This window comes from Gavia stellata, chromosome 2, assembly GCF_030936135.1.
Source record: "Gavia stellata isolate bGavSte3 chromosome 2, bGavSte3.hap2, whole genome shotgun sequence".
Taxonomy (NCBI): Eukaryota; Metazoa; Chordata; class Aves; order Gaviiformes; family Gaviidae; genus Gavia; species Gavia stellata.
In genome coordinates this window covers 25,783,551-25,806,034 of record NC_082595.1, presented here as the reverse complement: position 1 = coordinate 25,806,034, position 22,484 = coordinate 25,783,551, and the positions used below count along the sequence as shown (strand labels likewise).

Here is a 22,484-nt window from a genome sequence, read left to right as displayed (position 1 = left end):
ACATGAAAGTATTTATAAATCACCTTTTTCATTTTTAAAGAGTTTAAACATGGTTGACAATTTAATTGTCCTACAATACAAATTTCTCAAGGAAAAGGCAATAATACATTTTCAGATTTTAGTCTTAGATTCATCTACATTTTTCTCCATGGCATTTGAACTGCAACTGGTCACATCAAATTTCTCTAATGATTTCATCTTTTATACATCGCATCAGGTTGTTGAGGCAGCCAAATTGCTACTGCATGTAGAATGTGGTTCAGGAGCAGTGACAATACTTAAAGCGCTTTGGAGCGAGCAGTGACAATACTTAAAGCGCTTTGGAGCGAGCAGTGAATTCAGATGAAATACAGAAGAGACTAACTGCTGTAGAAAACAAACATCTTTATAAGGTCTTTGTTTTGAGCAGTTATTATTCAGCACTAACAGTAATAAGTTTATGCATGTGTATCAAATATTTACTTTGATCTCATTCAAATTAGGTTTTCTATTTGTGTGACTAATGACAACAGGATAATGATTTATTTTTTTGAACCATAAAAATCTTGCAGACACATGTATTCAAGGCTGCTGGTTTTCTTGCTGAATTTGCTACTGGAAAAATGTTTCTGATTTTTATCTTTTTTTTTTTACTTGCTCTAGGGCTTTTCTCTCAAGTATGTCTGAAAACTTGTTCTTACAATAAGCTGAAATGTACTTTTTCTATCAGCACTTGGTATTTGTAAACTTAAACAATTTTAAAAGCTGCCTTGTGCTTTCAAAAGTATATTCAAAGTTGTTTATTTTGTGCAGTCACAGTGATTGTTGTTTTGGTTTGTTTTTTTTTCTTCTGTGCAAGATTCTGCTCCTGAAATTCTTGTCTAGAAAAAAAATCAGTAGAGAACCCAAAGGGTCCTCAGCTGGGGACTTTATCAAACTTGACATTGAAGAGCATCAACCTGTAGGTTGTCATCTCTGTAGAAGGTAGCTGGTGGATGGAGGGAGGAAGAAAAATCACCTGAGCATGCCAGCTTTGACTGCCTGGCTGCTCTCCTCACCCCCTTGCTCAGCACCCTTGTGCCAGTGATTGGTTGGGGGGAAAGTGTGAGCTGGGAGATGCCTGTCCTGAGCGAGCAGATGAGTGCAGCCTCTGCTGTCGGCTACTAGACAGGGCTGACCTCCTTCCCCTGGCTGTGCTGGCAGAGTGGCAAGCGTAATAGCGTTCCACTGCTGGTTGGCCCTGCGTTCCTGGTGGTTTGAGTATCAAACTACATTTTTGTAGAAATAGCAGCAACTGTTCTTAATTAGCTTCTCCTTGTTGTTCAGTTACCTTCTACAGGGCTTAAGTCAAACTGGGGAACAAAGTTTCTCTGTAGTTAGGTGGGACACTGCTGCATATTCTTCTTGTTCCAGAGTTCCTCTTCTATTTGCAGTGCCTTTGTTCACCTGCATGTCGTTTCCTACGGAAGAAGATCATAGCATCAGAAGACAAATGCAGGGACTAATGCCCATATAAGGGATATATCAGTATTAAGTTATTATTCAGATAAACTTGTGCAGTAATGGTCAATGCAATTTCTACTAGAGTCAAATTCAGACCTAACATAAGTGTAACTGCATTTCTGCTAATGAGATTGGATTACCTCCTGGATTTGCTCCCAGAAAGCTTTACTTTAAATTAATTTTTGGTAAAAGGGTAATAAAATGGGTGGTTCGTTATAATTGCTTACAAAACTTAAAATATATATTTTATTGTTTGGTACTGTATTTAATCTTGGTGAGAGATTTTTTTTTTTAAAGAATACCCAAGGTATGCAGTGAAATTGAAAGGTATTTCTTATTTTAGAAGAATGAGACTGTTGAGGAGGTTAGTTAAAAATTCAGGAGCTTGTGGTTATCAGAATGTATTCCTGAAAAGAAATATGGCCACAGGAATTGCTAAAAATAATGTATCCTGTTGACAATATGAATTTAGTCTCAGCCCTGACAAAGAATCTTTACAATTTGTCTCAACGTGGAAGGCAGTATTCTAACAAAGAGTTGCATATGTGTGTTTTATAAGGCTTGAAAACAGGAAAGAATATTCAGGATTTTTTTTTCCTTAAACAGTGTTACATTTGAAACATCAGTAGGTAAGTTTTAAAAAAAAATTAAAAAAAAAAAAGATGTTGCAGATGAAATAATTTACAGTGAGTGCTGTTGGCTGCTTTAAGGTTTTACTGTAAACTTACTCATTCAGCTGTTCGCATTTTCTCTTTGCATTTTTAGTCAATATCTTTGTTACATAGTGTTAAAATGGGAGTCAAAAGCTTTTGTTTATTATTTTATTTGTAATATTTTTATTAGCCTTTTCCACTTCTATGCATAGCTCTGCAAGTCTTTCTCAGATTATGCTAGTCTTTGCAAGAAGGTACAGATATACATATATGAAGAAAAACACATTAGCTGTTGGAGTTAACAAATGATGATTAAAATCTTCTCTTTTGCTTCTGTATTATTACTCCTATACCCCAAACCGATCTTCACAAATACAGGACTGTAAAGAACTTCATCTTCTGCTGGTTAGCAGAAGTGGATTTAAATCCACACCGACAGTTCATTTGACAATGACCTTGAGGGGCTTTGCTTCTTGAAGAAGAAAGCAGAAGCTTGCGGTAAACAAAGTTCACTTCTGACAGATGGATTGAATGACAGAAAGGTTGCGAGTGCCAGAATAGCCCTGGCAGAGGAGGAAATGTTCAGTGGAATCCAACAGGAGAGGAGGTGTGAACAGGTGCAGGGTTGCTGACGGAAGGGGAACCAGATGGAAGGAGCCAGAGCCAGTTTATTTAAAGGAAAAGGCAGAAAACACTGAAAGGCTGTGCGATCAGTGGCTAAAAGTGTGCATGGAAGAAGGTAAAAATTCACAAAGCAAAACTGCACAGTGGGATATCTAGCACTTAACATAATGGTAGTAATTTGTGAGTTTCATTTTAAAGTTGCTATTGAAACACGTTTCTCCCTTACTCTTGACAGCATAAAGAAGAGAGATTTATAACCTGACCAAAAAAAACCACCCCACAAAACTCTCAACTATTATACTGCCTGACCATTATTTCTAATGCTAATGTGCACACAGTTACAATCAGGGTAATACAAAAGTTATGTCACAGTTGACCAAACCAGTAAAAGGCATATAAGGCTGGATTTTTATTTTTTAACTCACATGTTCATATCTAGCTCCTGTGATATGTGGGTAGGTAAACATGTCTTTTATTGGGATGTTTCTGTAGTATCTGAGCAAATCAACAACAGTCAAGTACAGTGTAACGTTAGCACAGTATTTCTCGTCTTTCTTGCTTTTGGTCAGAAGTTTGTCAGTTTGCTGGTATACATGGTATCTTGCTGTAGGTCGGGGGAGAAATCTAGCTTACCCTAGATCAAATTCCCTCAAAATCAAATATTGTCTTTCAGATTATCATCCTGAAGAACACTTTGTTCTGTCAAATTATTCTGCTTCTTCCCAAACTGTTCATGTGAGGCTTGGTCCTTTGGAGGCAGAGAGAACTGTTTCTCAGTTCTTCTCAACTTCAGCAGTAGTTGGGGAGAGTTAAAAACTTCAAAGTTATCAGGCCTGTGATAGCTTAACTGCAGGTTGCATGTCCAAACCTAATGTCTGTGAAAAATGTAGGTGACTGTTCAGCAGTCATTCATAGTGCACCTGTGATCTACTGGATCATTCAGCTGTGCTGATCTGATCTGGATCAGGTGTGAGCACACAGTCACTTTCCTTTTGAATTAGCTAGAGCATGCAGTGCAGTATTTATGCTGACTTTATGCCAGCTGCAGTAGGACAGATGATACCTGATTCAGCATAAAGCTTGCTGGTGCAAAGTTAACGTACCAAAAACATTGGTTTTTTAGCAAATTTAAATTGGCAGGGTGAGTTCATAGCAGATCAGGTATCTGCATCATTTAGCTGCATCATTTTTTGATTCAATAGTAGGAGCCTGAAGGTTGGATTTACTGTATTAGCAAGCTGAGCCTTGGAGTACAGAGTTACAATTGTTTGAAGCTGGTCTAAGCCTATGCTGCTGCTGAAAGGGCGAATCACTGGTAATATGTGGCTATGTCTGATCACATGTTGCCAGGCCCTTGCTAGTGCTGACGCTGGAAGACGGGCACCTGTTTGATCAGGTGGTGCAGGGAGTTCATCAGTTTGAAAAAGAATCATTTGCTCTTGCAGAGTAAGTTGCATGAATGCTAACTCTAAGAGCACAAAAAGAGGGACCACACCTTATACTGGCAATGTTGCCTTAGACTGGCTTAAAACTGTCCTGAAGCTGCATCGTAAGGGACTGCTGGTGCCAAATTCAAGAATCACATAAGTCAAGAAAATTACTCCTTTATTTTAAATGTAGTGAAAATAATTTAAATAACCTTATGTATACAGAGTAAATGCTTGTAAAAATCTTCTATGGTAAGCAAACATTTCAACATTCAACCATTTGTAAAAGTGGCTTGTAGAAAAAAGAATAGTCCAGAGAAAGGGGTGCAGTACTGTGAAGTGCTTAGGGATACCTGCTAAGACTTCACAAAAAACGCTTCTTCTCATGTTGCGTCTTCCCGTGCAACTTCTATTTGGTACTTAATTGTCTGTTTCTATAGGGACTTATCAGCCAAATAGTTCACAATCTGATGGTAATAACCACTGCAGGATGACTGTTTACTTACAAGGTACGTATCTTGCTGGCAAGGCTTATAGATGTGCCAGAAAAATCAGATTTTTGTTCTAAGTCAGTATATTTGACCTAATATGAGATGTTAATTACTGGTAGAGATACTTTTTTCCTTCTCTAACATTGAAATAGAGGGCAGTTAAGGATAATATTTAGTTGTGAGTTGGTGTACAGAGAACTATCCAGACTGAAAAGTAGTTATTGTCTACATTGGAGAACTGGTAGTTTTCTGTATATATCTTTTGAAGGTAAAACACCAAAAGAATAAAATCACGTTATAGACTAGGTGATTGCAAATTCTTTCTTTTATGCTAAATTTAAAGTGAGTAAGAAATCCAGTCCTTTCATTTTGTTAATAGATCTAGTAGACAGAAGTAGAGATGGAATATACCACCGCTATGTATGTACTCAAGTTATCTATATTCAAACTTCTTTATATCATATAAACTTTCATAGGAGTAGCTCCCCCTGCCTCTCAGTTCCTGTGCCCTTACAACTTTTCATCTTTCTCATGCCCGTCAATATCTCAAGTAGGGTAGTAAAAAGTTTTGGTTGGTTGGTTCACTAACATACTTTAAAGGTATTTCTACTTTAAAGTTATTTCTGTAGCGCTTTCTAGCCTTGCAGATCCATATTTAAAGAGCTGAATCAATTTGAAAGCTTAATTTTTTACCACTTTTAAACCTTTGACCTTTACGTAACTTTTCTAATTGCTTGTAGTAGGTTCTGCTTCACGTGGTTATGAGAAGAAAACATTAAAAATACGCTAAAAAATTCATTATTTTAAGAAACTGTCTGTATCTCTCAACTAATGTAACTAGGCACATTACACTGTAAAAACAAAAATTAAGATTTTTTTATTTTATTTTTTTTAAGCCTCAATTCTCACGAATAGGACGACATGTATCCTTAACAATGACGCAGTCCTCCAATTCTACCAATTAAATTAATAATTAGGTCTCTACAAAATTTGACCATGCAAATGTAGATTGTACTGAAGCTCACCAAACACAGTGTGCTGGCTGGGGCAGTTTCCAGAAACTTGAGCTTTCCACTGAGAAGACCTGGCAGCCAGCTCCAGAATCAGCATCCGGTCAGCTCCCAGAAATAGACATAAAGAGCAACTCAGTGGGTAATTCCCACAATGGGATACAGGAAGGGCAATTTTTCAGCTCCTTGGAGAGGTTTAAAGAAATTACCTGATCGTGATGCTTTTAAAAGGTATTTCTACGTAATTCTTGCACAAGTATGCACATGTGCATCTTTTTCTATTTATTTTTTGACATAAGAACATTCATTTAATTTCTCTCCTTCTGCCCTGTAAAAGCACCAAAAGCCATAAAGTCCAGCCAGTCCAAACATGCTGTGGCACATTTACACATGCACTGAAAAAATCAAGATCTTTATTACAAAAATTGGATGGCAAAAAATCTACAGTGTTTTATAAGAGGAAACCAGGAAACACTGTCCAGCGATGTCCTCAGTCATAGCAATCCTAGGTATTAACAAGGACCTATTAGATAAAAATACATAGGCCTTACGAAGGAAGATAACCAAAACGATCAATGCTAAACAAAAGGTTCCTAGAAGCCTGACTTAAAGGAAAGGGAGAAATCTTGTGACCATGAGTCTTATTATTGACTTGTTCCAAACATATGAGCAAGATACCTGCTCTAGAGCTCTGTTAATTTAGAAGGTGTGGAAATTAATAATTTTGAATCATAGCTACATTTAAAACCAGCATTTACTTATTTACCTGCAGAATTTGAGGTCTTACTGGGGTGTATTTCCTTACCTAAATTTTGAAAATACCAAGACTTCAGATAGCATAAGGTAAAACTCTAAACACATTCTCCATTATAAATAGCTGAGCAGGATACTGCAGTGCTATTAAATAGAAAGGTAGGTCTGAAAGCAGTTTTAGGAGTTGTACATTAATAAAGAAAATTATTTAAGACCATTCCTGGGCAGAATGACTTCTTGGTAAATTGTATTTTTTTTTTTTTTTTCATATTTGCAGACCAACCTTTAGGCTTGCCTGCTGACCTGAAAAAAACAGAGCCCTTATCCTTCTGTGTGTGACATACTTATGAAGATACATATGGAGGATAGAGGGAAGAATTTTGTGAATTGTTCTGACCCAGCATATGATCTTATTCTATATATATTCTTTTATGACCTTTATCATTGCAGTTTTTGAACGCTTTCTGATAGTAAAGGAAGAGACTACAGGCATTTTTCTTATGTTTCCCCTTACAGAGTAGGGTAGGTATTGTGACGTCTTGTTTCAAGTTTTATTCTTTTTTTTTTTTTACTGTGAATGTTGCTGTGTGGTTGGTTTTTTTTGGCGTTTGTTTTTTTTTTTTTTTTTCCTCTGTAGTCTGATAGAAGAGCAAGGACATACTCTGATTTTCCATTCTTCCCTTGACACTTGTAGCTGAAATAATAATCTGAAATAACCTATGAGAAGATGGTTCAGAAAGCTGCTTGCAGTGGACAGTCCACTAGACCTGTATCATGGAAGGCTTGCAAAGTAGACTGCATGAAACATTGCTGGGCCTTTGTACCCAAAGCTATTGCCCAAAATCTTTAGAGTTCCTAATACACGTAGGCTTTCAAGTCCTATTTTCAAAAGTGTTCTAATTGATTTGCATGTGTGTAGGCCAGATTTTGTTAAAGATACTGGGGATTAAGTGCTTGGGTACCTTCTCAAAACTGTTTTTCTATTTCGTATATAGAAGCTTGTGGTACACATTTGTTTTCAAAAGTACTGGGAGAGGAAGACCATTTCCTCTGGAAGAGCTGAGGGAGCCCTCAGCTGAAGTGCTTTCCGTCTTCTGACGGGATTTACTGTGCAGTAGTTCACAGTACTGGCCCACTTGACTGCCTTTTATCTGGGAAGAGTCTGTGCTCAACCACGGAGGCATGTAGTAAAAGCATCAGTGTTGGGCTCGACTGGTCCTCTTGCTGCCCAAGTATGAGTGTCGATGCTGGGTTCAGGACTGGTCATTATTTAGACCAACAGTCTTGTTAGTTCAGATACCTCAAATGTTTGGAACACTAAATGCCTTAATAATTTATGAAGTTCAGTTTAAATTAAGTATATATGAAAGCCTAAAGTATTTTGTAATTACATTTTTAACTATAATTACTAAGAAGTGAAGGTGTCAAAAATAAGGTTATGATAACCTCTTGTGTGCCAGTGAACTGAGATAATTGCTAGAGTATTTTAATTTGTCTAATTAAGTTCATAGTCCTTACTAATGGATCCATTAGCTTTTTACAATTGTTGTAAATGCCATGTGTTGATCTCATGGAAAAATCAAATAGTCAATATAGGAAGCATGGTTGCTTCACATCATAGTTGCTTTGTCAGAAGACTTACTGGCAACCTCCAGTCAGAGGCCTAATTCTACATTGAGACTCATCCTGTATTTTTTCATTTTGTATTTTTACTGTTACCAAAGCAAAAAGACACTTGCAGAAATACCTACTATTGAACTGCTAAATTCTGTTCTTTTACAGTCAAAAATCAACAAGCTATTATTTATGTCAAATATGACTTTGACATCATTAGTCTTTACATCCTTCCTTTTTCTTTACTGCGAAGCCATTTGGCAGAGAGCAGTCTTCTATTGAAAATGGGTCTGTGATCCAGTTTTTGTTTGTTAGTGGTGGGAAAGGTGGTTTTTTTATTAAATTTGGTGGCTCAAATTCAGCCAGCATACTTTTGTGTTAGCTTTGAGGTCAAAGTGAATTTTCACTTCACTTTCAGCAAGGATTTTTTTAAGGTTTGCAAGTGATGGCAATCTTGTTCTTTTTCCTGTGCTATAGGCTACAGTTTACTGTGCCCTTTGTTTTGTCAAGGATATTTAGAAAGCATAGCTTTCAGTCACTGCAAACTGATACCCAGTTCATTGAGATAGGTGAACAAGTTAACTAAGTAGGCTGCTCTTGACAGCCGTAACTCAGGCTTAACACAATCAGTGTTTAGAACTAAAATCACTGTGGAAAACTTGCATTTCAGAACAGGGCTCGAGGAAAGCTTGAGTTTGCCTCCATGTGAATGAGTCTTTGGTTGCTTCTGACTTCATGGCACAAAAATGAAAGTCACCATGAGTTCAATGCTTCTGCTTTTAGTAAAACTGATCAATGTTATGGCCAAACCCAGCATTATTATCAGATAGGCATTTATTTAGTGTTTTACAATGGATACTATGTGAAAGAACTATAATTTTTGCTACTCTCTCCAATTTTGATTCAGTGTTGGCATTTTAGTAGACAACAGGCTACTGCAGTTCAACCACTCTGTCCCCTTTTATTGATACTTATAGATGATGCTTTTAAAAGTTCTGGTAGAATTAATCTTTAGCTGTCATTCTGATGCAGATCTTACCTGTGTCATCAAAATTAGGCTGTTGTTGCTTTGCTTTATGTTGTCTCTGTGCTTTCCTTTAGTCAATATGAGGAATTCTGAAGGTTTTTGTAGGAGGAAACTCCTGATACCTTAACACTAATGCTGGAGGCGTATAACTGTTTCCATCTGTCTACAGTTCATAGCTTTTCTTTTTCTTAAATCAAGCTCCCCTTCTTTCACAATTCAGAGTAATTGCAAATAAGCAGCCAGCGTCAAACCTTCTAAAACTCCTGCAGTATTTGCTGGTTCTACCAGCAATGTTACTGGTAGTTCCTGAAATCTCTTGGGCCACCTTCTGCATGTTTTATCCATGGGGTTTTTGATTTGTTTTTGGTTTTTTTTTCTTTTTTCTCCATATATGTAAAATGCGTTGGGGAAATTTTCTGTGGGAGGGCAGAGAGACTGAACTTAAAGAGCAGGGAAGGTGTCAGCTCAAGGTGTGGGTGAAAGACTTGCCACTCAGTTTAGACAGCTTTGGCTCCAGGAAATTTTTTCATTCCTCAGCAGCTCTAGGCACCTCAGATACTGCTCATTATGTGGCACTGGATATGCCTCAATCCCAAAGTTTTCTAGGTGCTAAGATTGAGACTAGTCAGCCTCCCTTCTGCGTAAGACTTACCTGTGATTTCCTAGTCTTATAGTTGGGCTTTTATCCACTGTATAAACTCATCTGTTTTCACCCACTCCATATGCACTTCAGCCATAGGGAACTCGCCATGTATCCACGGATTCTGAGCTCCTGCTAGTTTGCTTTATACAGTAAGTAGCACAGGTGAGTGGCTTTGTTGGATAGATCCCCATAGCAAGAGAGTGTTTCTGGTGGCAGCAGATTCTCCATTTATTTTTAACTGCCCCATTAGCATGTGTTCAACAAGAGGGACCCTAGCAATGAGGAATGGACCTTTAGAGGCTTGCCTTGGTATCCTGAGCTGTGCAGCTTGATACATGCTGAAGGCTACCCCCAGCAGAATGCTAGCCAGCCAGCTGTGTGTCAGATGACAGCACAGCACCCAACTGCACACAGCCATCTCACATGAGACACTATTAAATAAAATACTGTGCTACTGCCACTTCCTTGTGCTGAAAGTGTCTGGGGGATGTGTTAGGTGCTGGTGCGTTTCTTTTTGAGCAGTCCGGTGCTCATGACAACTGTCTGAAGGTAAAAAATATTTGGAAGCGGGGAAGGGGTTTAAACAGACTGGTTCCAAGCAAATACGGAAAGATTTTTCATAGTAATGCTTTCCATATTTGGAGCTGCCTGGGATTTCAAAGGGAGTTTTGCCTACGGTAGGGCTTGCAACATCAGGACCAGGAATTAGTGTAATGTGACCCACCATTTGTATTGCTTTGGGGTAAATTTAAGAGAGAAGATTTAACATTGTGTGTGTCATGCTGAGATATTGCAATATCTCGGATGGGTTATTAGGCACCAATCCAAAGGTTAAGTGCAGCAACCACAAGATGTGGCTTTATCCTTACATGATCTATGCCCGTGTTCTGTTTCATAGTCCCCTGAAATAGGTATTATCCCTAGAATAAAACAACGCATTTATAAGACTTCACTGAAAAGTGTTTGCATATATATCGTTTGAAATCTAGAAAGCAATCCTTGTAATGTGTGAACTCACTGAAATTTTGAATCTGGATCCTAGTGTGCACCAGATAAATATTCACGACCTTTGGGAAAGTCTAGCTATGAATTTGCAGTTAGGACCTTTTCGAATTTATATGCATATATCTTTTTGGGGTTTTATTTTCCATGCTGTTTTTGCTTGGCTTGCATTAAATAAAATGCTTCAATGGAGTGTGGTAGTCTAGCATTTGTTTTGCCTCAGGAGTAGATTGCCCCATCTTGCGTATCTGGTCAAGTAAATTGCTCTCTTGCTTGCATACTTCGATAATAGTACTGGGCTTTAGACCTTCCTGTACAACCCCCCGGTGAGCAGAACCACAAGGGGCTGGGCCGGTGTGATGCTAACAGTCTTCTCTATTGTAATGGATGCATTCATCTCCTATTTACATAAATTAATAGTTAAAACTTGTTTGGTTGCTTAAAAAAACTCATTAAGCTTTCAGAGTAGCTGTATTATGAGCACTGTGGCAATCACTCCCTTTGACTTATCTCCTGCTGGTTCACTGGGAACCAGTCCATCTCAGGGTCAGGTCCCTAAGCTTCACTGCAGAATTAAATAAATAGCATTTAAAAGAAAATGCAAATAATCTGTTCAACGCAAAGTGGATGTTGGAGAACTTCCTTATGAAAAAGAAGTTGTGTTTAAAATTTTTAAAAATAAAATTGTATTTTTGTCTGAAAGGCTAATTTTCACTCAGGAAATAGATCATATTTTTTACCCATTTTCTACTAGTCACTGGAGAATGTTTGACATTGTAAGAGAAAAAGGTCAGTTCATATAACCTGAAGTAGGGGGGGGAATGTTCAGTGTGAAAAGCTTGGCCAGGTTTTTTTTCTGTTGTTATTAATTGAATGTTCTGCTTTGCCTTTTTAATTTATCATCTTCAGTATATGATTTTTATTTTTCTTTATTTGATATTTCTTTTTTTGTAGGTTGGAGAAAGAGAGCATTCAGCACAGCATTAGCAATGAAGCAAAGGCCCGAGCCCTTCAGGCCCAGCAAAGAGAGCAGGAGCTGACACAGAAGATGCAGCAAATGGAGGCCCAGCATGAGAAAACTGGTAGGTGGTAGGGAAAGATTAGAGCCTGGGCACTCACTCACAAGCCAGGCCCACGCCTTACTGTGAAATGACATCAGGAACACCTGTAACCTTTGGCTGGCCGAAGGGAGCAGATGCTAACTACACCGGAGATTCCGAATTACATATTAGTTAGCGTTTAAAAGAGAAAATGGAAAGTATTGCCCACTGTCTGTTGATTTCAGAGTGCTGCTCTCACATCTGTTGCACCATCTGGATTATGAGTTTATTTACCTGTGTTCAAGAAACGTAAAGCTGAGAGAGACCACAACAAAGTAGAAAAACAAAGGGCTTGTTTTTGGCTGGATTTTCAGGCACACATGTTATATAAAGAAAATAGCATCAGAAGCTCTGCGGGAAATGCTCTGAGCTTACAGTTAAAGTCTTCTGAATAGCATTGAACAGTTCCCACAGTACACACATTATAGCTACTCTAAAAGCTTAATGAGTTTGCTTCGGCATCCAAACTGGAGAAAAGCTTTAGCCATTAATCGGTTCTTAATTCACTGTCGCAGCTGGATGTAATTCACTGGCTCCAAATTGATATGTTCCTTTATTTAATCTTTGCAGCCTCAAACATTTTTAGCATTACCATGTGCGCCCCCCCCAGACCCTCAATCTAAAAGAAAGATGTTTAATCCCTTGCATACTTCAGGTTTTCATAATAGGAGACTTCATTGCATTGACTTAGCTGATCAATAACTTCTAACCTTTAATCTGGAAGTAAAATGGGGTTTCCAAACAAACAAAAAAAGCCTTTTGTTATTGTGAAGTACTATGCCAACAACATTAATAAAGGTGCATATTATAAACAAAAAAAGTAAATGTTTGGAGAGGAAATCTCTAACCCCTGAGCATGGAAAGAAGGAGGAGCTTCAGCTCTTATGGAACACGGTATATTCATATGTTTAATAAAATACCATTTTTGCCCATCAATCCTGCAATACCTTTAGAAAAATGATGTAGCCTGTATTAATCCTAAGCAGTGTCAGGTAATACCTGAGGTAGCAGGCACATCTACATCTGCCATTGGATTTTCTGCCTTTTTTGCAGCATTATCACAATACTAGAGGACCTTTCTGTGTGTTCAGGGAATGCAAACAGCTACGTTACGGCTGCTGTTTACACAGTAGGAAAAGAAAAGAAGCTCTCAGAATCATTTTTCCCTACTCTAGTCAGCACATCTGCATATGACCAAGTGTAATTTTGCACAAGAGATGTGTAATTTAACCTCCTGGTGCATAAATTGTCCCAGTATACAAAAAGGAAACAACATGAAGGCTGAGTTTGTCTTTATATATCTCTAGTAGAATTGGGAGGAGTTGAAAATGATAGTCACTTATTAAGTACATAAAGAAATCCTTGTGTATTATGACCCTACATGCATACAAGGAATTTGGGTAACAGCGGTCTCTTTCTCTGAATGATTTTAAAAGCAGAAATCAAAAACCATCATTTTGCAGTATCTTCCTTTTGAAAGAATAAAGATGCTTGATTTCTAGGTCACAAGTTTTGGTGCAGCCCAAACTGATAGTAACTGAAAATTAATTTATAAAATGGTTTCACTGTAACTGTCACTGGGCAATAAGTCTATATCTTATCGTTAAAGAGAAAAAAAATATATTAATCATAGTAAGCACAGGACACAGTAAATAAAATAACTGCTTTTTTAAGGAGAGAATGAAATGAGTCTACAGTGTGCGCGTTTGGGTTGCCAGTGTATCCTCTGCACCAGTTGAGTGAGCAAAAAGGCTGCTAAGGCATGTCTTGCCAATTGCCCAGAAATGTCAATGAACTTCCAGCTAAAAAGCAAAACCACCAGATTAGATATGTAGTCTTTATGGTGATTCTTGTCGTACAAGACCTGATTCAGTGGCAACATCGCTTTAGCACTTTAGGTTAGCTTATTCTGACATATAGCCTTTATTAAGTGAATGATGATGTTATAATTCCATGTGCAAGTAGCTGAAGTTTAAAAAACAGACCCAAACTAGAAGGATCTAGAGGAAAGACATCAAGAATATGTAAAATTGTTTCTAAATTATCTATAAATATATATAATTGTAAAATAAATTTCTAGTTTTATAATTTTATAATTCCTAGTAAATGAACTGGATTCATTGCTGACCTCCCAGAATACATTCATAGCAAAATTAAAGGAAGAATGTTGTATGTTGGCAAGGAAGTTGGAACAAATGTCAGAAAAATACAGGTTAGTATATTTTTCTTATCCTCTCTCTCTTACTATTAAGACATGCTTCCTTTTTTTTTTTTTTGCATTTTAATATTTATTATTATTCATCTTGTCCCAGGTATTACACATCATCTCAGTATAATATATGTCACTTAAGAAACATGGATGGATTTTTATCCAGGGCAATTCTAATTTTCCGCTATTCAGATTATGTTTCTGGCTATTACTTCAAATTTCTTAGACAATTCCGATGTAAAAATTGCATACTATTTTCTTCCTGATCTTCATATTCTTAATATGAAAAGTGGAAAATTGTTACCAGAGCTACAATTTGAGTTTATCTGAAATTCTATGAAAAATACTAAATATTTAAAGTTCTCAGAACTGTAGTCTGTTGGTTTAATTATTAACTTAAAGCTCCATTCACAATACTATACACTGAATAATTGTCTCTGAAATAATGGTCGTCAAAATTGCTGGTCATTGAAGCTCTGATTCTGCTGCCACTTGTTATGTGGTGCTCTTGTTAAAATCAACAGCAGGTCTAAATACAAAGCTGTTAAATTTCAGGAATAGAACAAAACCTGGAAGCTATTTAAAAGTTCTATAGGACAGGACTATCTTTTCTTAAAAAAAGAAAATTACGAATTTTGTAGTTCTGTGCTAGTAAATAATTTGATTTTTACATGTGTAAGTGTGAAAACAGTCTATTTGTTGAAACTCTCTGCAGGGTTCATATTTAGAGTAGTAAACAGGACTTAAGTGGTGAGTTGGCATTCTGCAACTTCTGTAAATTTCACGCAAAGTGAATTTGGTAATTAAGGGTAGGATTCATCTCGCACAGCTAATGTGAAGCAAGAAAAACATTCAGCAAAGATAAAATTGGTTTTCAAGATAGGATTCTTCTTCTGCTGGATGGATTTAATCATCCTGTTGAGGTAACGTAACAGGGACAACACTAATTCAGGGAGAGATCTCATTTATCCCAGTATCCTATTTCCAGGCATGGTCAAAGGGGAATGATATAAGTAGATGACAGACATATTTTTTTATACATATATATTTATATAGATATATGATGCTTCCCACAGGTACTGCTTTCACTGCCCATCCTACTTTCCACTGAATATAAAGTGTTGACTATCTGTTAAGTGGCTGAAGTTGGGAGATGAATCCCATCCAGAGTGTTTGGGGAGAAATGAGAAACTTGAGGAAATGTAGGCAATCTTCCCTTGCAAATGTTGGGATGGGTACTTGAGAGAGAAGCAAACATAATTTTTCTTCTGAAAAAGCAGAGATCCTCTGCTAAAGTAATACAAAATCTAAATAGATTCAAATCATATTATTATTCCAGCAATAAAAATGCACACAGACTTTGTTGCTAGAGCTCAGTCACAGACTAGTTAACTGTAAAAGGATGAAGGAAAGACAGAAAACATACTGTGAAAACACATTATTCTCTGAAAATAAATATTAGAGATTGCCAAGTGTTTCTCCACCTAGCAGCATTAGCTGACTATGTCAAGAACCTGAAAAAGGGAAAAGGAGCCCTCTTGGATCTCCAGAAAGTGGTATATTTTGCACAAGAAACAGCATGCAAGAATGTCTGAAAGCAGTTCTGAGAAGTGGCCCTAAAATAGCTTGAGCTTGCCTTCATTGGAGTGGGAGCTGCTGCAGCCAGTAACAAGAATGGAGAAATAGGTAGGGACAAAGAAAGCATGTGAAAATGAGAACAGAAAGGTGGAACTGGAGATGGTGGAAAATGAAAACCTAATAGAAGGCTTCAAAAGTGATGTGATCAGGAGATCAGATGCAGGAAATTACTTTGGAAAAGTTTTAAATGCATGATCTGCCTATGTCTTCCAGTAGCTTCTCTCAGAAAGGCAATCTTCACGCTCATTTTCACTGGGTATAGTGTAAACCCACAATTCTGGGACAGAATGCTGTAGCTTTGTCTTCTGAAAAGAAGTAATCATTTTCGGAAGATTTTATAACTTACTTCTCATGTGCGTTAATAAAAGCAGATCGTGAAGCAGCAGTGTGCCCTATTTGCATGGAAAAGATTTATTTTTTTTTCCATGTTTTAGACGTAGTGGCCTTACCATAAGCTTAATTTTGGACCTGGTTGTTTATTTTGTTGCTATACTTCTAGAATCTTTGTGCCTTAGTTTCCATAGGGTTAAAAAATAATGGTATACTAGCAGTACCATTATTTAACTGGTAAAACACTCAAGTTCTTTTAGTAACAGATGCAACAGTAAGTTTATGTAAAAATTTTGGGTTTTGGTGGGAAGCAAAGGGCCCATTTGTAATAAGAGGCATTTCAAATTTAGCTGTGACAACTACATATTTTCACAGTTTAAGTGGGACGCCTCTGAATTGCACGTATGTTATGTTTAATACAGGTTTTCTGAGAAACCTAAACTGAAGCTTTCTTGTTTATATGTGAGCTGGAACCATTTTTGTGAGCTAGCCCCTACATAGGATTAGAAAAGCTTCAGAAAGACAATGTCAGACAAATTATAAACCCCTCAAGCTGTGCAGAAAGAAGATAGTGTCTGTGAAGGTTTTTGTATGCATAGGCATGTTTAAAAATATAGTCCTTTGTTGATTTCTTCTCTGTTATTTTGTTCTTTTTTTTTTTCTCTGATTGTCACTGTCTGAGTTTCTAGGTTGTAGATTAATGCTTAACACTACCCACTGTGTATTTGTGATTTGCGTTTTGTAATTAAGGGGAACAATGGGAGTCCATTGGGTCTCGTTATATATAATGGTTGGTTTAATTTGTTTCACTTCTATCTTGTTAATTGTAAATTGATCATTAAGATTTGAATTCTAATCTGTCACCAGGGTTGTGAGTATTGAAGCTAGAGCAATGATCCTGGTTTTAATCACTGATGATGAGAAACAAATTTTATAATTTTGGTACATATTGCAGTTCATATATTTTAACACTGTATTTTATGGTGTTATAAATATTGTTAAATGACTTTTAGTGTAGTTTTACTGTTTGGACTATAATGTATAAATTATATTACTGGTTTGGCAACAGTAGGCATCCAACTGTGTGAGTTTAATTGAAGTAAAGAACACACACCCGGCTGAACTATTTTTCTGCATGTTTGGTTGACTGCAGTCATTGCGTTCAATACCAGGAGTGAAATGTTTGTTGAAGGTAGCTGTACAAAGATGTGAAACAATCTGTCTGAAGGATCAGTCATTAAAATTACATGCAACAATACTGTGTCAGCAGAAAATATTTTAGAGCATGTATTTAATTGCTGTACAAGTAAACAATTGGTTTTAAGAGTAGGAAGAAGCATTGCTTAAAAAGTGCTGCAATGCAAAAGGTAGTTCAGAGAAGTAAAGGCAGCATTGCCACCTTAGTGTTCAAAAATCAACTTATCCTAAAAATATCCTAAGACTGACTTTGAATTATGACTGTTTAACATTTGCTGGTTCTTTGCCTCCAGTAGTTGAATGTTTTGGAGGAACCTGTTTTTTGGGTTTTTTTCTTCCCAAGACTTTTCCAGCAAAGATGGTAGATAAAAACTTAAAGTTGTTTTTAAATAGAAGTTGAGGCTTTCTTGGTCGTTGGATGCATCCAGAACCATAGAGCTCTTTTTTATTGTTGTCCCTGTCCTCCCCCCAGTCATCATCAATTAACTTTAATATAGTGACAAGTAAATGAAATTTGGCAAAATCTATTACCCATCTACTTACAAGCACGCATCTTAGATTTTCTTTTTCATGTGATGTTGTAGCTTTGCTCAGTGCAGTTTTGAAATAGTATCAATTTCATACAGGTCTTTTGAGTCTATCAGATCTCAGAAGCACACGCAGGTATGTTAACATGACTGTATGACTTGGGGGGCCAGCCTGAGTCTGCAGAGTTCAGCTCAGATGGCCGCACTCCAAATGCCTGCACGCTTCAGTTTCTTCTAAGTCCACCATGGCTTACTTCTCAGTCTGTTAGACCCAGAGCAGCTCTTGCGGAGCAGTATCAGCATGTCTGTGCTGTGTCCTTTAGTTGTTCTGGATCCATCAGACTTAATGCTTAGTGCATAGATTTTTCTGATTTACGTCTGTCCCTGGTGTTACGTGTGGGCTATCTCTGAAGTTCAGGACTGTGTACTTTGGCACCTGCCCCCCTCTCTCTCCCGTCCCTTCTGTGACAGCTTGGGAGCAGAGTGATTCAGAAGCATTTACGCAGACCTGGTCCTGCCCCTGGCTGAGTGGAATTGTTATTCCTAGTATAAACGTGCTATCATGTTCAGTACAGTTGTTCAGGCTTATTATGATCATGGTTGGGTTTTTTGTTGGGTTTTTTGGGTTTTTTTAACCCAACAATTTTGAAGTTGTTTAAATATCACATAGAATTAACTGTTCTATCTTAATCTTTGGAAACTGAGGGGTATATATAAAGATGCAGAGGGAATCTTTGTCAGGTAATAATTAAGACTCTTGGTGTGCAGTCTTGTATTGGGACTGCAGTTCTCTCTTTAGTGCCTACACATGTGAACCTTTTAACATTGACCTTAATAGGTATTCTGCCCTTCATATGTGCTGTCCTCCAAAATGTGCTGTCCTCAAAATATTTGAATCTGGGTGATCAGACACTTAGATACTTACTTGGAAGGGACATCGTCTAAATAATATTTTAACTGGAATTTTTTTTTTTTTCCTGAGTTCAACTGTAATTACAAAAGAGATGTTTTAGGAGAAGAGAATGCAAGTAACATGGTTCAAAGCATCAGGCATTTCAAGCTGTATTTTAGAGATTAGAGATCATGCTACTTGTGTTTTCAGTTAATTCAGTACTTTCTTTTGTTTCATTAATTGTAATTTTCAGTAGCGTTTTGGTTGACTTGAATCCCTTGATCTTTCCAGAAAGACTTCAGGCACCTTCAAATGTTCTGGAGATTAATAAGTCCCTTTAAAACTCTGAGGTTTTAACCACCTTGAAAGTTGCATCTGCTGTTTCCGTGAATGAGACAGCCACATATGAATACAGAAAAAGAAGCAGGATCCCCCGGCTGGGAAACCCTACAAACATGATAACTTACAGTATTCACACATGACAAATCCTGTTGTTACGTTTTGTTGGCAAAAAAGGAGCGCAATCTTGAGTTTAGTGCCTGTCACCACTTGGTTGGGCTTTGTTATATCAGCTCTCTGTTGAGCCACTCTGCAGTGGACCTTTGCTTTTATCCACTGATTGTCTTTCTTACAGTATCAGTATCAGATATAGACTGCATTCATACAGTATGATAACAATTGATCCAACTGACAATACTTTGTTAATGCTGACATTTAAGTTACTCGTATTTCTGTTAAATGATCGGTGTAAAAATTGGACTTCAGTTACCTTCCTATAACATCCTGCCCACTGTTACGTACCCATCCACGAAACTCTTGTGCATTTAAGTTTGGTGTACAAATACCTCAGCACAATTCTGATGTATTTGTCAGTGATGTTCCTTAATAGAGCTGTAACTCCATATCTAAATTCAATTACATACAGTCCTCTTCCAAAGTTTCCCTTGCTAAGTTCTTCTAGATTCACAGATGATATCATGTATTGTTCTCTATTTAAACATGAAAAGATTATCTTGTCATTTCCAGATTTGACTTGTCAGTGTAACAACATGTTTTTGAGGGAGGAGTATTCCTTCCCCCCTGCACTTTGTTGTATTTTTCAGAATGTCAGTTGTTGTTGCATTCTGTAACAGCCAGGAAGGTAAAGGATCTTTCTGCTGTAACTGCAGCATATTTAAGTTTATGATTTAAAGATATCTCTGAAGCTTTTTAACCTCAAGATCTGGAGTGGCAGATGCCATAAAACAAATTTGCTTGCTTTTGATTCTTACTTTCTGAGGATATAGCAGATTCTGACATGTTCTCATTAACCTTTTCCAAAGAGTTAAACTGTACAAGTGCATAATGTATATTTTATCACAGTTTAATCTGAGGTCTTTGCCTGATATTAAGAAACAGCTCATGCCTGTTTCTCCATGGGCTGATGGTTAGAGATGTAGCAAGTAGCAGTCCCAGGTCATTCATGGATCTGGTGTCTCTGCTCACCCGTGAAGACTAAGAATTGCTAAAAGTGACTGATTTTCTTAAAGGCTGTGCTGAGTTTTATGTAGATTAGGGTGTGCCTGTATGATTTGTCTCTTGTTTCTTGAGGTTTTATTCATTTTCCTCTTAAGGTGGTGTGTTTGGGTTTTGTTTCTTTTTTTAATCTGTGTAATGGTATTTTGGGCATATTAGGTTAATAAAGTTTCTAAAACAGTACCACTATTGAGAGTTCAACCTGTACGGTGCAGTAAAGGTTGAACAAGTTTTTAGTAGCCATTTTTTAAATTAGATTAGATTTTTAAATTACTAATAAAGAACTTGAAATGTGTTTTCAAAATGCTGGCCAAATTCTTGCTTAACAAGTATGAATTTACATTTATTGATCTTATTTCACATCAGCGCATAATGCCAAATGACATGCCTGTTTAAATTAGGCTGAAATTAGCATTGCCAACCTATGACTGAGTGATTGCCATTGGCATATTTACCAGATACCCTTCAGCATCATGTTCTTTTGTGTTAAGATTATTTGAAACAGTGTTTTGTTTCTGTAAGTTCTAGTAATAGCCTGTTTATGCATTACATATACATGTATGAAATTTTATAAATGCTGAAGCCACATATTGATGGCACGCTGCAGGATGAAATCTGACAACATCCATCATCACTGTGTTTTACTTCTGTAGATCTGAAGTCAACCAGCTTAGTCAGGAAAAAGAGTATCTTCATGGCAGATTGGAGAAGATGCAGAAACGGAATGATGAATTGGACCAACAATGTATCCAGCATGGGAGAATGCATGAGAGGATGAAGTCGAGGTAGGAGGTCTTGTTAATCTGTCAGTATGTGGTACACTGTACTGTACCTGTTGTGTTGTGTAAACATAAAAATGACACTAGGTTGTTTGAAAGTAATATTCTTTCCTTATGAAAATGACCACCCTTTTCCCCTCCCCAAGCATTCTGTCAAATTTTTTTTATAACATCTTTTGCGTGTGCCATTTTGGATAAATAAAAGGAAAGCTTGAACAACATAGTCTTCCAAAGAATTTAAGCCTAGTACATATGTGTGTGGGCTGCTTCGGCTGTTCTCTGCTCTAACTTGGATGAATTGTCTTACCATATTAAAAAAAAGGGGGGGCGGGGGAAGGAAGGGGAGAGGGGGAGAGGAGGTTATTCAGTAATATGAATGTAGAGTACAGATGTGGATTCCATAATGCCATGTAATAGGTGTATTTTTTGGGTTTACCGTCTTACCTTTCTCGGTAATATTTAACTTGTACAAACAGATGAATCTTACTGAAGATCTTGGTAACCAGAGAACTTTTAACAGCTTCCAGGCACCACTAGCCTTTCCAGAGAAGCAGCGACTTCCTCAGGAAGAGCTGGGAGCAGCTACAGCAAGACTAGTATGGAATATTTCCACCAATACCAATTGCCTGTGCTGGCCAGAGTGTCCAGACTGATAATGCCTTGTGCTGTGATTTGGATTAGATGTCCTTAAAGATCACTGTGGAGTCTTTTCTTTTTGGTACCAGAAAATTCATCTATGCTCTTTTGTTCTGTTTTCCACTCCACATTCAGTGTAATAGGCACTGGAAAGAGCTTCGGCATGACTGGGGAGGTAGAGGATAAAGCAGGGTGATGGCTGAGAGGCAACTCTGCAAACCCAATCAGCCAGGCTACCTCTTGTCAGTAGTGAAAGGCAAAATGCGGTTTAACTTCATTTGGACTAGATAGTCCTGGCTGGGAAAAATTCTGTTTGCTTTTTTTGACCACTGACTGCCTGATAGGAACAAAGCTTGCATGTATTGAAGCAGCCGGTCTTGTGTGCTCATTTTTTTTTAACTATTGATTTTTTTAGATTTTTTTTGCTGCCATCTCTTCATTCTCTGTCTGTCCATATCAGCTTGTTTCTTGCATGCTCGCCGTGCGTTCTTCTCAGTTGTCCAGACCGCCTTCTTTCCTCTTCCTTTTCAGATTTCTGTCTCTACCTCATCCTGTTCTTCTGTAACCCAGGATTGTTACCATCTTTTATAGCTCAGAGAACAAAGAAATTCAAAATGCTACAACTGTGTCCCTAATTTATGTGACCACATAATCTTTCCATTTATCTCTATCGCTTCCCTTTTGGTTTCTTTACTTGTAGTGGATTCTTAGCATATGGGGGACATGCACTGAGGACTCAGGGTTACTTTCAGGAGGAAAAAAAATTAAATATATCTTTTTTTTTTTTTTCTTTCCTCCTAGATGTTCTGTAGAATTAATAGTATCTAGTTGAGTTTAAGACTGCTTTGTAAGTTTTTAGGACAACCTTTCCTCTGTCAGACCAAAGAGATCTACTGGAAAATGTTGCTCATTCTCTGCTGCAGCAGCAATGATTA

At 37.4% G+C, this 22,484-nt stretch overlaps 1 protein-coding gene across 1 annotated transcript in view; it reads left to right on the top strand.

The window, feature by feature from the left end:
- SDCCAG8 (SHH signaling and ciliogenesis regulator SDCCAG8) overlaps positions 1-22,484 on the top strand; it is a 114,259-nt gene that overhangs the window by 55,728 nt on the left and 36,047 nt on the right. The window contains exons 14-16 of the mRNA XM_059835129.1: positions 11,681-11,808; positions 13,930-14,038; positions 20,788-20,919. Coding sequence (XP_059691112.1) covers positions 11,681-11,808; positions 13,930-14,038; positions 20,788-20,919 — 369 coding nt within the window. The remainder of the gene's footprint in view (positions 1-11,680; positions 11,809-13,929; positions 14,039-20,787; positions 20,920-22,484) is intronic.